Source organism: Eleutherodactylus coqui, chromosome 1 (assembly GCF_035609145.1).
Source record: "Eleutherodactylus coqui strain aEleCoq1 chromosome 1, aEleCoq1.hap1, whole genome shotgun sequence".
NCBI lineage: Eukaryota > Metazoa > Chordata > Amphibia > Anura > Eleutherodactylidae > Eleutherodactylus > Eleutherodactylus coqui.
Window position 1 is genome coordinate 123,231,546 of NC_089837.1, and position 17,479 is coordinate 123,249,024.

Consider the following 17,479-nt stretch of genomic DNA (forward strand, 5'->3'; position numbering starts at 1 on the left):
TTTTATTTTTTCTCTTCTAAATTGCATTAATTCCTGAAAAAAAACTTTAGGGTCAAAATACTCATGACCCCCCTCAGTGAATACATTAAGGGGTGTAGTTTTTAAATGGGGTCATTTGTGGGGGTAGCTATCATTCTAACACCTATGAGTCTTTGCAATCTTGGCTTGGTGTAAGAAAACAAAATGTTCCTCAAAATGTTAAGTATTGTTAAATATGTACGTCTCCTAAATGGCTAAAAATGTGCGCCCAGAATAAAGTAAACAGATGGAAATATATATCTTAGCAAACATTTGTACTGTATGTTTGCACATATTTGAGATATTACAGTTGAAAATGTGAAAAAAAAATTCCCAAATGTTCCCAATTTTGGCACTTTTAATAAATATTCACAAATTCTATTGGTCTATTTTTACCACCCAAGTGAAGTACAATACGTGGCAAAAAAAACCCAATGTCAGAATAACTTGGATATGCAAAACCTTTCCGGAGTTATTCTATGTTAAAGTTTCACATTTCAGATTTCCAAAATTTAGCTCCGTCACTAAGGGGTTAAGTGAATAAAATATATGTTATGCTGAATCTTTTCCCATAAAACTATATGTCAATCTGCTCAGCTCCTCCTGTGTAGTGCTGGGTGGGCATGATTATGCTACTCAGCCCTGAAAGAGAAGAGAGGAGGGAGAGCTGAGCTTGTGCATGTTCATGAAAGAGACTAAGGCCACCTGCACACGGGCGGAAATCCTGCCGCGGGATTTCCCACGGGATTTCCGCCACTGAAAGCCTTCATAGGAGTGCATTACAATATGCAGACGGCCGCGGTTTGGCCGCGCGGCAAACAAACCGTGGCATGTCCTATTTCTGTGCGGGGCTCGCAGAGCCCCACACAGAAATGTCATTCACCCGGCCGCCAGCTCCGGTCTGTGCATGTCGGCAGCCGGCACATGAAAGAACCGGGGCCGGCGGGCGCGGGTAAGTACGCGCTCCTCCCTGCAGGCGCTGGGGTCGGGTCCAGCGGTGAGAATCCTCGCCACCGGATCTGACCTGCTCGTCTGCAAGCGGCCTAACTGATCAGTACCAGCCAGAAACTTGAATGTAAGAGAGTCTGCAAAACAAGTATGATGTTTTCTAAATGTACAAGAAGGAAAGCTCAATGCAAAAAAACAGTTAGATACCTGATGATTTTCTGCAGAGACTTAGTAGGATATATGTATATTGATTTTCATGTACAAAGGTTTCCATAGCCTTTAAGATTTTTAAGATTCATGCACACAGAGATACATGAACCTCTACTCTACCTTCCTATGCCTGTAATTTTATATGTACAAGTCCAAAAGAAAAATATCTTGGCATGTTCTATCCCATTTCTTATGCACGTAAGCATTCTTTTCTAGAAGCATTGCTTCTAAATGGCATTACCTGTACACAGAAGAGCCTGCATTGCTCAATGTACTGAAATACAGGCTCTCCATCACTTACCCCTTGGCTGCTTGTGATCCAAAAGAGAGTCATTTGCAAGCTGAAGCAAAGTTCACAGTCATGAAAAACTAAGCAAAGGTAAAATAAAATAATCTTGACTAACATAGGACTAATATACAGTACCTCCATATCATGCTCACAAAAAATATATAGCAGGTCTGCACGTATATAACCTCACAACATTGCACGTAGGCATGAAACTATAAAAAAGCTAACATTTCTGGCAAGCATACACTTTTGTGTATGTGTCTGCCATGAAATATAAGTAAGCCATTGTAATTCAATCAGTAAGTTATCACAGAGTACAAAAGGAGCAGTTACATTCCTAATTCAGCTCTGCTACTGTACTTCTGTATATTTCCTGGATTAGGAAAGTCATTTCCTCTAAGCACTATCCCTACTTCTTCCCCTCAACTACCTCTCCACCCACAGGACAATTGCACTGAAAAAGCAGGATATACACTATATAATCTTTGATGTTTCTTGTGGTCAGTTGCAAACTCAAGGTCTTGGTGATTGGTCACTTGTGGTCAGCAGAATATTCATCAATCCAGCATTCACGTGTCTTTACGTGAAACACATTTGGATCACTAAAGGTGAAAAGACTGAAGAATCACAGTGACCTGCATTGGTAAGTCAGTATACTATCATGACAATTAGCATGCACTAAAATCAGCAGCAGTTGCACAATATTGTTCATGCGAGTAAAGTACTGAAGTACTCAATATCTATCTATCTATCTATCTATCATTCTATATTATCCCTCATAGTCCACACTAGAAGGAAGCTATACAGAAAAATGCTCAAACTTTATTTAGCAATTCAATCACTCCATTGGACACAAGTGCTTTCAGTGTGTCCAATGGAGTTCACAGGGACAGCATATTAGTCAATGGGTATATTCACGCACTTGTTTTTCACACGGACCAATGCACAGTATGGTCCACTTCTCTTTTGCCCTAGTTTTAATATGTATCCACCAATGTATAGTACACTATGGCTGGGGTGCAATTTATAGCAGTTGTACCAAATTGCAAGTTATTCCCTATTGACAGTGAATGGATCCCCACTCTAGAGATTGACGGAGGTCTCAGCAATAAGAACCCCATCAATCAGCAAGTTATTCCGTAACCTGTGGATAGGGGATAACTTGCTGGTTGGGGGGATAGCTTACAATGTTGGTACAACCCCTTTAAACATAGCATGACACTATTATGTAAGATTAGAAATGTCTGGAGGTAATATTTGGACATATTATTGTAGCAGTTAGAGATGAGTGAGCATGCTCGTTTAAGGCGAGTAACTGATTACTTGACCAAGCATCATGCAGGGGGGCATCGGAGGGCAGCATGGTGCTCGGACGAGTAATCAGTTACTCGACAAGACGGATGCTCGATCGAGCATCAGCCTTAAAACGAGCATGCTCGCTCATCTCTAGTAGCAATGTTATAGACTTTTATGGTGGTACTATTTGTGCATTGTATAACAATATTATTTGGACACTTTATCATGATGTTATATCAGTACTTTATCATGCCCTTTCTGTATAGTACTACAACAATAATAAACTTATGAAGTGCATATAAACTGTTATATGCGGTATATAGTGTGCAGCCTACTTACGGATAAACACACAGAGAAGACATTAGACTGTTAGTAGTAAAAATATATGCCATTCAACCACTACTCATCATCATTACGGATTGTAAAAAGATACTGATGACTCACGTTATGTTTTTTTACGCAGGTATTGTACTCAGAATACTGTAGCTGTAATGTAATCACTGCTTCATTTACCCTATAAAATGCAGAGAAGCAATCTTTATGGGGAAACTGATGAAATGCGAATGATCACTTTTCTATCTGTTCTTTCTTTTACTAAATTGAATCTGCCTTTAAAAATAAAAGATTAATTATGGATGGATGTTCTAAACCACATCTCTTCCTGCTGGTTGCTAACCACAATGTGAGTTTGGCCACACAGACTCGTTACTTATTTTTGAATTATTAACTAGCGTTACTCAAGATATGCAAATGAGCCTATTACAGCTGCTCTGCGCTACATACAGAGAAGTCACAGAACTGCACAGTGTCACAGGCTGGTAGTGGACTGCAAGCATCAGGATCATCGGATACAATGGTAGGTGATGCTCTATTCTGTTCATACATGTGTTTTGTCTTAAAGATTTAGCAAAGGTTAACTTGACACTTAACGCTGTAAATACACACTGGCATCAAACTTTAAACCGACACTCATTGAAAAGCTGCATTTAGCACGTTCAGTTAAACTTTGCTACATAGCTAACACATGTAATGTAATATAATATACTATTGTCTGACTTCAGTAAGGTTAGTCGCTACTAGCGCATGTGCTTTATTATTATTGCACAGGTCGAAGTACAGTTCATATAAAAGCTGCCACTAAAGTCACATTTTCTAGTCTCACTTGAAAGTGATGCAGAATGTTGATGGAGCTGTTTGTAGCTGTTATTTCAGTTACTTATAGAATATTACAATAGCATTCAATTCTTTTGGACATAGAACATTCAAATGAGTCAACTTTCTGTTATTCTTTGCTTATTATAAAACGATTCAAAGGATTGAAAAGAACATTCATATTAGAACCTTATGAACTATAGTTTAGTTAGTCTTCTAGAAATGACATATAATTTGAATGCAATTAATAAGCTGCTGGCGTAATATTGAAGCAGGTTCATCAGGAATGATATTGGATATTCAATCATACTATCTAGTTAGCTACAGTATCTATCTATCTATCTATCTATCTATCTATCTATCTATTATATCTATCTATTATACCTATCTATCTCATATCTATCTATCTATCTCATATCTCTATCTATCTATCTATCTATCTCATATCTATCTATCTATCCCATATCTATCTATCTATCTATCTATCTATCTATCTATCTATCTATCTATCTATCTATCTCATATCTATCTATCTATTATATATATCTATCTATTATATCTATCTATCTCATATCTATCTATCTATCTATCTATCTATCTATCTATCTATTATATCTATCTATCTCATATCTATCTATCTATCTATTATATCTATCTATCTCATATCTATCTATCTATCTATCTATCTATCTCATATCTATCTATCTATCTATCTATCTATCTATCTATCTATCTATCTATCTATCTCATATCTATCTATCTATTATATATATCTATCTATTATATCTATCTATCTCATATCTATCTATCTATCTATTATATCTATCTATCTCATATCTATCTATCTATCTATCTATCTATCTCATATCTATCTATCTATTATATCTATCTATCTATTATATCTATCTATCTCATATCTATCTATCTATCTATCTATCTATCTATCTATCTATCTCATATCTATCTATCTAGCCAAAGATTGCACTATCTGTCTGTCTCTCCATCTATCCGTCCATCCCTATCTATTTGTCTATCTGAATGTCTGTCTGTCTGTCTATCCATCCATCTATGTATCAACCTCTGTAAGCATATACTAAATATAATTTATAAGGGAGAAGTGATTTTTGCAAAGTTTGTCCAGGGTCAAACTTTATGGTAAATACGGGGTCATATGACTTTTTTCAGCCTTACATACTATGTTACTATTAATTGCACATTTTAAACATGAGCTACAGATGCAGCAATAATTAACATGACTGGTGCATTGCGATAACTCGATTCACAACATTGTGGTACATTATAGATAAGTTAACATAAAGCGTTAAATGTCAAGTCAATGTTTGCTACATCTGTACATCGCTCGGGGTATATGCTTTCCTGTGGATAAGCCTATCTAGAATTAAGCTTCTTATTGGACATTATAACAACTCTAGTAATGCAAAAATGTAGAAAAAGTACCTGTAATATACATTTCTATTAAATGGTATGGACTATACTGTATTTTATGGAGCCTATTATCGCCATCTATTGTGGTATACTACTTGCCCATAAAAACAGAGCTTGTACTGTATGTTCTAACCTATTTATAGGATTTAGCACATCCTAAAAGTAAAGGAGTTGTACAAGGTTGTGGCATTTCAGGCAGTTTCTTTGTAGTTAAGTTCCTGATTAGTTCTATCCGTTTATAGATACTTGAATACCTTAGGGCACATTTATCAAGCTAAAGGCATCATAAACTTTAAGTATTGTGACTTACAACAAAGGGGATGTGTGTCAGATTTATGATAGAATTAGGGTTCATGCACAGGGCTAAGCCACGTTTATGTCCTGTTCATCAGCTTATAGAGATCTTACAGGTCTGTAGTGCAAAACCATAGGCAATCCATGCCTTCCTACGATGTGAGACTCTGTATTCTTCTCCAGAAGTAATGCTTTTTATATAAGTAATGTCTTCATTGCGCAGCATATGACCGCGCATGCCAAAATTTGATTCTGGCAAATTCTTATGAAATCCATAATATAAAAAAACCCAAATAATCTAATATAAAATTAGAGGTACATCAAAGAAAAGATGGGTCCATAGTATCTACAGATACCGTACTAGTGATCTATATAGCATAAAAAATGATAGCCATTTATTGGAAGTCTAAAAAAGAAAACCCTTCTGGAAAGCTGACTTATTTCTTCAAAATTCCCCTGATTGACTATAATCCTGATGTTTCCCAGTTGCTCTGAAATAACTACAAAAGTATTTATAAAGTTTAGTATGATTAACATGAATTGTCACTATTTTTAAAAAAGGGCAACATCAGTCATCACCCTCCTCCACTTCCTATATTCAGTCTTGTTATCTCTGTTACTAGAGACAGGCATCACTTGACAACAGGCAGTGGACAGCAAATTGAAAGGAAAGGAAAACACTAGTGGCCAGCATATTATAAGGATTTTTCAGCACAATTTTAGGTAAATAAATTGATTTACACATTTACTAGTTATTACATTGACTATCATATGAATACAAGTTGTCCTAAAGTGATATGACAATTTTAATCCTGGACAACCCCATTTAATGAGGGTACTGCGTTGTAAGAGACATTCATTTCTATATTCCATGGTTAAATGTAGGTAAAGGGTAAATTAAGGTGGTGGTTGAGAACCCAGTTCTGAAGTGAGGAGTATTTTTAAAAGTTGTTCGGCAAATCTCTAACTTTGGCAAGTTCCACACTGAGCTCTTCATAAGGCCAGGTAGGCTGTGAGCCATGCGTGTGGTAAGATTTCCTAATGAGGAAAGCCAATGAAAAGCCCTTTCATATTTAATAAGTTCACTGTAAATTATGTACTCAGTGCCAAGATGTCATTAAATACTGTATATTGTGTCTTCATTGTGGTTCTATTAGCTAAATGAATAATATTCTGCCAGTAATCTTATTAATTTCTCTGGCCGTTCAGTTTATGTGGAAACGAAGCATTAGTCATCTTTAGGTCATTGTGTTTATGCAATAAAGTGTTAAACAAACACTAGGAAGCAGGTGAATAACAAAGGGCTTTATTTGCCAAACCACTAGAGATGCAAAATTTCCCAAGTTTTCTTCAGTGTCAATAAGCTCTCACCATTTTTGATGGCTCATGTCCAGCATTTGTAGACAATGTGTCAATGTTATTCATTTTGTATAAGAAAGTTTTAAGTCCTACAGTTTGATGCCATTTGGATACTCCCACATCTGAGAATGGAGAGTTAACGAGAAATGGATCTATTTTCTACTGTCACTTTGTGGTCACACTGCTAAAATAACCAACAATGTCAAGTGAACTCGGTTGTGCAATGAAAGTATTATGGTCCTTTTATATGGGCTGAGTTCTTGAGTCCCCAACGAAATATATGGCAATTGGTGCTTGCTTCACTTTCCTTCACATGCACTGAGAGTTTGATTATGGGGATAAACAATTGTAATTACCTATTGGCTGGCTGTTCACACGGGGAGATGCACAACTGATCAGTAAGCATTTGTATGCTAACTTAAGCTGAAGGCTCAGTCAATGAATAAATGTTGGCTCATTTATTGGCTGATTGTCATTTTACATGGCCCAATTGTTGGATGAACAAGTGTTCGAAGGAATGATCTAGATCAATAATCATCCCATGTGAAAGGACCATTAGGCTCATTTTACATTAGCATCATGGTTTCCAGTCAAAACAAACAGTGACTTCTATGTCAGATCCATTTCCAGAATGGTGTGTCCTATTCGACAGTGCATTATTTTCTATAAAACAGGCTCAGTTCCTAGTGGTATATTTGGTCACTATCTCACTATTATTTCGGCGTGCTATACCCATGTCCTTATAATGAGCAACATTATGTCTTCGTGGGGCTAAGGTGGGAAACATACCCATGAAAATAAAATTTTACATACTATGCCTAGTTGAAGTAACAAATTACGAGAGATTGCCCACCCAACTCCCTACACTAGATAATTCCTCCTCACCCCCTGTGCCATTAGACAACTAGTACCTTAAAGCATACTCGAGTTTTCAACAGATTTTCTAAAATATAACAGGCTCTCCTCGCCCTCTCATTTTCTGCTGTTGGTACCCCATTTCATGTCTGTAAGTTCTGATTTTCAGGAGGTCTTCCCCATTTTTGTGTTGCCCTGCAGTTTGTAATCCATTTTTATGTGCTTGTGCAAGCCTAGCATTCCTTCAGTAGTTCCCTGTGCAGTACTGCTTTGTCCTGACTTCCTATGCTGCATCTAAGGAACCAATAAGCAGGGGACAGTATCTGAATGTCCACTCCTCTGCTCTCCCAGGATGATTCTGGCATTCTGGTCAAAAGCTTAGTAAACCAAATATAATGTGCATATATGTGCACGTACAGACACATAGCCCCAGGAGAGAAAGAGATTGTGGAGATCATCACAGTGTCTGCAGATCTGTCAGCCTGCAGCCTTTGAGTGCATGAGAGCATCCCTGTGAAGATAGTGCCTCCTCCCATTCCAAAGAAAACATCCTTGTTACTTCAGAAGTTCTGTACCTAACTACAGACAGTGGATTATATAAAAGTTGGAAGGGAGACCTATAGTAGCAGCCATTTCAGATATGATTTATAGTGGTAAAGAAACAAAATTGTTAATGCAAGTATATTACAGAAATCAGAAGACTAACACAAGCTAGTATATGCCTATAAGTTGTCTGAAAAGTTAGTTCCCTTTAAGATGCCCCAGAAGTCTAGCAATAGCCTTGGATGGACTCTCTGTTACTTAAATATAACTAAGACACAATGGAATAACACTTTTATTAAGTTAACAAACCAGGATTACATTATTTTAAAGGTACAATTAAATACAAAACTACTGTACCATTAAATAAGGTCTGTTGTATGGAGGAGAGTTCTGAAACTTGATTATCACTCAAAATTTGCTCAAAAGCCATAATTTGAGCGATAATCGTTGTGTGTAAATGCTCCCATCTTTCACTCTTCGGCTGAACAATGATTTTTAGGTGAGTATAAAATCCATCATTCAACAAGAGAGAAGATAACACAGACTGCATAGTATGTTTGCTGTCCATGGTGCTTTATTCTCCATGGGAGCTGCTGCTTACATTGCATTCAGCGGAAAGCCCATGGCAGAAAAAAGGAGAACAGACCACTTGCTGTTCTCTGCATACAGCTCCCAGAGGCCCATTTACAAGCAAATAAAGGGGATAATCTGCAAATGGATATTAGTGTCTATTAGCAGTTTACGCAAAACAATCACTCAAAACCTATCTTTTGAACCATTATCTTTGCGTGTAAATGGGCCTTAACACCATCTTATTAATGCACTTGCAAATCACTCTCATAGTATAGTACTCTGCTGTCTCCATCAGCCCCATTGAAATGAATCAAGCGGTACCATGTATGTGCAGCCAGCGGTCAATTCATTCTGGTCACTGCAGAGATCGGACCCCAACACTATCCATTGGATGAGTGAAAACTGAAAAAAAATTGCCCTGTCTCCAGAATACCCCTTTAAATCTGCCCCATGTCTTTACGTTGTGCTCATATGAGAGAGAGAGCATTTGTAGGTTTGTAATTTAGATTCTATCTCAATTGATTTCCTGAGCTGAGATGGGCATCTATGACATGTAAATCATGCATGGACATTACACACATCCACCTCAAGTGAATTAGGAAATCAGATTATTTTGCTATTGTGTAATCACATAGGTTAGTACGTGCTGTAGGTACAAGCAGATTTCAATTGTCTGTGGCGTGAGAGTGACCTGAATGTACTATTTGACTAAGTGACAGAGATTTCAAATCTCATATTTTAATATATTTGCAAACTAATGGAAACTTGTCCAATTCCACGTATTACTGCTGTAAGCAAACCACATGTTTCACAGTTACACAATCAATGCCAGAAAGCTAAGCAACAAATAAATCATAACTACCCTGTTTCTCTGAAAATAAGGCCTACCATAAAAATAAGTCCGACCCTGATTTTTCGGGATTTTCGGGGAGGCTTTAAAAAAATGTAGCCCTACCACGAAAATAAGCCTTAGCTGCATTACATTTAGAAAAAAAGGAATACATTACCTAGCAGGCTCCGTTCACGTCCCTCCCGGTGTTCACCGGAGCGCACGTTGTGGAGATGGGATTTATGAATTTGCCAATCAATGCCAAGGGTCAGCCAATTCATAAATCTCGCCTTCCCAATGTGATGGCTGTGATTGGTTCTTCGATTGCTGCTCAGTCAATCAATTGAGTGCTGCATTGATTGGTTCTCGAGCGCCGCTCAGCCAATCACAGCCATCGCTTCCTGGAGGTGGAATTTAGGAATCCTGTAACCAGGAAGTGATCTTCTGTGGGCGGCCCAGGTCTGCAAGAAGTGCATCGGAGCTCCGGAGAGCAGCAGGAGGGACCGAGCCTGCTAGGTAAGTATAATAAGACATCCCCTGAAAATAAGACCCATTGCCTTTTTGGGAGCAAAAATTAATATAAGACAGGGTCTTATTTTTGGGGAAACACGGTAGTAATATAGATGATTACTGACAAATAAAGTTACTTATGGAAATTACCCTCAGGGATCATGCACAAAGCTATATTATGGTTGTGGTCTGCACAAAGGAGTAATAGGCTTCTATTATACACCCATATTCCTCCATTTTTATACAGAAGCATAAAGAGTTTATTTCTGTAGAATTCCGGTCATTCAGGAGAAATCGCTTCACCATAAAATTTAGGGACAATTTCAGTAATTAAATCACTGCATTAATATCACCTGAAGGGTTTCTTTTTTAACAGCAGTAAATGGGCACTTTCACACGGGGCAGAATGATTAGGCACACAAATCCACTGCTAATTTCGACACTACTAATTTTGCACCAAAACCTGCAAATCTCATTGCAGATTTTGATGTGGAATTGCAGGCTAATTTAAGTTATTTCAATTGCGTATCAAAATCTACGAGGAGATGGGTCAATTTGGGTGTAGAACGCAGAATAATTCCACCCATATGAAAGGCCCCAATATAGTTTATGAAATCCACCTAAATTAGGCCTCCAGCACACTTTCCGGACACAACTCACATTGCACAAGCAGCACATTGACATACATTGGCACACACTGTCCATGATATGGAAAAGAATATGACATGCAATGAGTTTTTGAAAATGTCAGTGAGCATGTCTTCATAGCCTTATAATAAGGTCATGCGCTGTCTATGAAATAATATCGACAGCATACAGGCCCCAATCTGAAATTGATCTGCCAACAATGATGATGCCTTATGTGGATGAAGGATTGTTCAGTATAAATGATCATTCACCCCCTAGTAGAGTCTGAATTGGCCTATGTTAAGGCTAGTCAGAGAAGTGCCAATCGTGCGGATTAGCACTCGCCAACAGATACGCATTATTGCTTCATGTAAAAGGACTCTTAGAACATATTTTTGGCAATACTAAATGTAATGCACACCTGTGGTAAATACTACTACCATAGAGTGAATACTATCATACAGTCATTGAATAAACCACCAGGTGTTAGCCAGATAATATTTCTATACACATTTCCACACAGAGGTTGCCCCCATATACGGTACATAGTTGTCCATGATATCATATGTTCTTATATTCACTACCTGTGCTTTGAATTTAGATAGGATTCGTTTTTGCATGTTTTGTAACTAATGCTTTCCGGTCCAATTTCCTTGCCGTCCGCACATTCCCAAACTCTTATTTATTTTGGGTGGGAGAGCATGTTGTGGATTCCTTGGAGTTACTCAATAAAACATATGAAAATGACCCGTCATGATGATCTATCTATGTCATATCTATCTATCTATCTATCTATCTATCTATCTATCTATCTATCTATCTATCTATCTATCTATCTATCTCATATCTATCTATCTATCTCATATCTATCTATCTCATATCTATCTATATCTATCTATCTCCTATCGCATATCTATCTATCTATCCCATATCTATCCATCTATCTCATATCTATCTATCTATCTATCTCATAGCTATCTATTTATCTATCTCATATCTATCTATCTATCTATCTATCTATCTATCTATCTATCTATCTATCTATCTATCTATCTCATATCTATCTATCCCATACGTATCTATCTATCTATCTATCTATCTATCTATCTATCTATCTATCTATCTATCTATCTATCTCATATCTATCCATCTCATATCTATCTATATCCTATCTATGTCATATCTATCTATCTATCTATCTATCTATCTATCTATCTATCTATCTATCTATCTATCTATCTATCTATCTATCTATCTATCTATCTATCTATCTAGGCATCCTATAACTGCATACCATGTGTGTAGCATTGGTTTCTAACACTTTGCTCATGTTGGAGCTCTCCTCTGCATAGTGTTAGAAACATGTTTCGGACCTCGCCCAACATGGGAGCTATGCAGGAAAATCTCAATGTTGGATGAGGTCCAACACTGGATTGGAGAGGGTTAATGTATATTTTTAATATGCCATAAAATCGGTTTAATTGAAACTTACATATCTGCTTGTTACTTCCCTCTAGGGTTACGATAACCCCAACTGTTCATCAATTGATTGCCTGCTTGAGAAGTACTACCTATCCACCGTGTATTCACTGGAATTCATATTTGGGATTCTTGGCAATGGTATAGTGATGTTTGGATATATTTTCTGTTTGAAGAAGTGGAACAGCGGAAATGTATACCTTTTCAACCTGTGCTTATCAGACTTTGCGTTCCTATGCACCCTTCCTCTACTGATTGAAAGCTACTCCAGTGGGAGCTGGATGTTTGAAGTGTTCTTATGCTATAGCAATAGATACTTGCTGCATGCCAATCTCTACACTAGCATTCTTTTCCTCACCTTTATCAGTATTGACCGGTACTTGATTATCAAGTACCCTTTTAGAGATCATATTATGCAGAAGAAGAGAACAGCTATTATGATTTCTATTGGTGTTTGGACTGTGGTCATGTTAGAAATAGCACCAATTTTATTTTTTGTCGAATTGCGAGACAACAGCCTATGCCTCAGCTATGCAAGTTCCGGAATGGCATCCTACAGCCTGATTTATAGTGTGTGTCTTACAGTAACTGGCTTCCTCATCCCACTCTGTACCATGTGTATATTTTACATGAAAATGGCACGCTTTTTGAAAACCAGGAATGAAACTCTTTCAGTGTCCTTCTCCTTGGAGAGACCTCTCACTTTGGTGTCTTTTGCGGTGGTTGTGTTCTTTATACTTTTCACTCCATATCACATCATGAGAAATATCAGGCTTGCATCACGTACGGACGGATGGCAGCTGAGTAACCAGACAATGATTGCAATCAATTCCATATATGTTATTACAAGACCCATTGCCTTCTTGAACAGTGTGATAAACCCCGTGTTCTACTTTCTTATGGGGGACAATTTCAGGGACATGCTGCTAGGCAAAATTCGGAACTATTACAAAGAGATGAAATGTCATTGCATATATGATTTCAAAGCTGACTGCAGTACAAGTGGTTATATGACAGAATCTTAGTAGCAGCAGTCTATATGTTACATATACTGTATATACTGTACTGTACATAGTATTATAAGTCGTATTCAGTATTTTTCTGTTAAACAGAACGTTATTGTATTAAATATGTAATTTGTAGGACTTTTCCTGCCAGACAATTATATGATATAAAATACAGATAAGCACTATTCTCTAATATTGTTAAACATTTGCTAATGTGATAGTTTTAAAGGGAACCTATCATCACCTATAAGCACCATAAACTAAAGGCCCTTTTACACATAACGATTATTGCGCAAAAGTAGTGATGAGCGAGTATACTCGCTAAGGGCAATTGCTCGAGCGAGCATTGCCCTTAGCGAATACCTGCCCACTCGAGACAAAAGGTTCAGGTGCCGGCGGCGGGCAGGGAGCTGCGGGGGAGAGCGGAGAGGAACAGAGGGGAGATCTCTCTCTCCCCCCGCTCCCCCCTGCTGACTGCCGCTACTCATCGCTCCCCCGCGCCGGCACCCAAACCTTTTGTCTCGAGCGACCAGGTACTCGCTAAGGGCAATGCTCGCTTGAGCAATTGCCCTTAGCGAGTATACTCGCTCATCTCTACTCAAAAGCCATCTTTTGAGGAATAAACGTTGTTTGTAAATGTGCCCATCTTTCACTTTTCTGCTGAACGATGATTTTATGTTCGGCATAAAATCCATCGTTCAGCAGAAGAGCTGAAAGCACAGACTTTACGCTGTGTTCTCCGCGGGGAGAGCTGATAACATTGGCTTAGCTGTCAGCCCTGTGGCAGAACAAAAGGAATGTATTCAGAGAACAGACCACCCACTGTATAGCTCCTGGCAGTTCACACGCATTAATAAGCTACTAATTGGCATTAGTACAAATTAGTAGTTCATGCAAAATGATCACTCAAAAGCCATCTTTGTGTGCAAAAGGGCCTTAAGTTTACAGACTTATAAGACAAAGGCCGAGAAGTTCAGGGATGTGCTTTTTATACTTAGCTGGCTCCCTTTTCCCTCATTACTAGCCCTGGAAAGTGGCACTTCGTTCGTGTATCAGAATCTTTTCTGAAGTCAGTGCGTGTATTCACTATCCTTGTGCCCAGTGACTTCAGAGATGAGTCCAATGCTTGGGCCAAGTGCTGGTTTCCAGGGTTGACAGGGAAGGAACAGGGAACCAGGTAAGTATAAAAAGTACATCCTCAACCCTTGTCCTATAAGTCCATAAACTTACTGTTGGCAGCTGATAGGTGTTACATTTAGCACTACTATTATACTATTATTAATAGTACTAAGGGAATGTAAATTTTAGCAATGTTTCAACAGATTTTAACTCAGGATTGGAAGACATTGCAATAGGATTTTCAACAATCTCCTAGTTGTATGTTTTCATGCTGTTAACTTTAGATCAGGCATAAAGAGGTTGTTGTTTTAGACAGGAGCTACCGTATATACTCGAGTAAAAGCCGAGTTTTTCAGCACATTTTTTGTGCTGAAAAAACCCCCCTTGACTTATACTCGAGTCAGGGAAGGGTTAAAAAACCCTCCATACTCACTTCCCAGCTGGCGTCTGTGTCCCTGGCGATGGTGCGGAAAGCTGCTTCAATTTCTGTGTTCCCAGCGGCGGTGCAGAAAGCTGCTTAAATTCTCCCCGCTGTCATCTCCCGCCATCCTCTCTGCTTGGCTCTGTCATCCCCCGCCGTCCTCTCTGCTTGGCTCTGTCATTCCCCGCTGTCAACTTTGCTCAGCTCTGTCATCCCCCGCGTCAGGCTGTGATTGGTTGTGAATGATTGAGCGCCGGCTGTGATTGGCTGGCGCTCGATCCAATCACAGAGCCGAGCAGAGAGATGACAGCAGAAGAATTCTAAAGCAGCTTGCGGCCAATCATAGCTAGTGCTCGATCCAATCAAGCAGAGATGACTGCGGGGGATGGCAGCGAGAAGAATCCAAGCAGCTTGCCACACCGCTGCTGGGAACACAGAAATTGAAGCAGCTTTCCAGATTGCTTGGGAATACAGACGCCGGCTGGGAGATGAGTATGGAGGTTTTTTTTTTACCCAGTATATACTCAAGTATAGCTCGGCTTATACTTGAGTCAATAAGTTTTCCCATTTTTTTGTGGTAAAACTTATTGTCTCGGCTTATACTCGGGTCGGCTAATACTCGAGTATATACGGTACTTGTTAGGTTCTCTTAACAATAAGCTAATCACAAAGAATCAGGTCTCTGCATTCCACCACAATAGATTTGACAGATATGTTAGTGATTGATGTGTAGACTTTTAAGGGGTTCAACAAAAATGTTGTATTAACTGTTTATATGTAAGATATGTATAAAAGTACGTTTTAACTACAGCATGTACTGCACATCTTTTCAGCTGTCTATTTGATGTTTGTTTATTGTACAGAACATTTTATATATATATATGTCTATTCTATATGCAATGTGTATTAATATTTTATGTGCAACTGAGGTAGTCAATCTTTTTTGTACTTACTTGCTTATTTTAAGGGGTTGTCTGGACAGACTTTTGCAAATAAACTTATACCAACCCGGGCCACTATACTACAGACAGAACAATCTGCTTCTTGTGCTATCTGTACTGACAGCAGCATGAGAATTGGTTGACCATTAGGAATCCTGCACGGCGGACCCCGGCCGTTCATCTATTAATGACCTATCTCTGCCTCTCTATTGCACTCATAATTACAATGAGTGTCTAAAGCAGACAGCCTATTAACCTATGTTCACTTTTATACTAAAAGAAGCAAATGGTTTTAATGAAAAATCTTCTACTCTTTTGAGCCTAACTTCTAGCAGATCTGTGTGTCTCCATGGTAACAGACTACAAACTGTGTAGTCTGATCTTAAAGTCATACTCCCTTCCAGCCATCCTCTACTCCTTATTAATAAATATCTGAGAGTAAAAAGAATACAACTACAGGATGAGACTACAAAGAACTTGTAGTCTATTACCATGGAGCCAAATATATTTGCATAGGAGCTGTAGGTACAAAATGGTAATAAAATTTTTAATGCAGAACATTTGCAAGGTCCTTCATTTTTTTATTTTAGATGCAAATGAGCCATAAAAATTTGTTTGGAAGGTAAATATACTCTATGATATTCTTTTTGTTAAAGTGCTGGTTCAGTTTCTCTAGCGCTCGTTCTCGAATAATAGTATCATGTTACTGTAATATGCTCTGGTATTGATAGCATATGTGACATAAGATATTTTCTTTCAATATTTATATCTCTTTCCAAGTGAGGCACGGTGAGTTAAGCTATCACGCCAAATCAACCATTTGTCCCTCAATGGCCACATTTTAGCAGTGTCATAAACATTTAGATGGAACTTGAATTTCTCATATCTGGACAGTTGTGAGTCCTTAAACAGCATCAGACAATGTCACTGTGCATTGTGTTTTTCCATGGACTAACTGCTTCAATCTGTCATTTAAACTAGAAAATGCATGCTGTATTGTTCTGACAGTATAGGCTAGCAATAGTGAGCTTGTCATCCATGTTACTGTATGCTGCATGCTCTCCTACTTGTATTTGATTGTAATGAATTCTCTACTTTTAAGAGCTTTAATGTTTCTTTGTAAGATTACTTCTGTGTAATGGTCATTTATATTGTGTACAATATATAAATAAAAAGACCAGCAACTAACAGTGTAACATTGAACTTGTTGATGGATTAATGATTAGAGATGAGCGAGCACCAAAATGCTCGGGTGCTCGTTACTCGGGACGAAATGTTCGCGATTCTCGAGGGTTCGTTTCGAGTAACGAACCCCATTGAAGTCAATGGGCGACCCAAGCATTTTTGTATATCGCCAATGCTCGCTAAGGTTTCCATTTGTGAAAATCTGGGAAATTCAAGAAAGTGATGGGAACGACACAGCAACGGATAGGGCAGGCGAGGGGCTACATGTTGGGCTGCATCTCAAGTTCACAGGTCCCACTATTAAGCCACAATAGCGGCAAGAGTGGGCCCCCCCTCCCAACACTTTTACTTCTGAAAAGCCCTCATTAGCAATGCATA

The 17,479-nt window shown here is 38.4% G+C and overlaps 1 protein-coding gene across 2 annotated transcripts; it reads left to right on the forward strand.

Annotated features, from left to right (window-relative positions):
• The first annotated feature begins 1,959 nt into the window (after positions 1 to 1,959).
• On the forward strand, positions 1,960 to 17,115 carry SUCNR1 (succinate receptor 1). 2 transcript variants are annotated; one of them, XM_066599969.1, is made up of 3 exons: positions 1,960 to 2,108; positions 3,386 to 3,617; positions 12,467 to 17,115. In XM_066599969.1, exons 2-3 carry the CDS (start codon positions 3,615 to 3,617, stop codon positions 13,451 to 13,453), a joined length of 990 nt encoding a protein of 329 aa, XP_066456066.1. In that variant the 5' UTR covers positions 1,960 to 2,108; positions 3,386 to 3,614; the 3' UTR covers positions 13,454 to 17,115. The 2 variants fall into 2 exon arrangements, with proteins under 2 accessions (XP_066456066.1, XP_066456057.1); XM_066599960.1 differs by having other exon boundaries at positions 3,493 to 3,617.
• Positions 17,116 to 17,479: the final 364 nt, after the last annotated feature.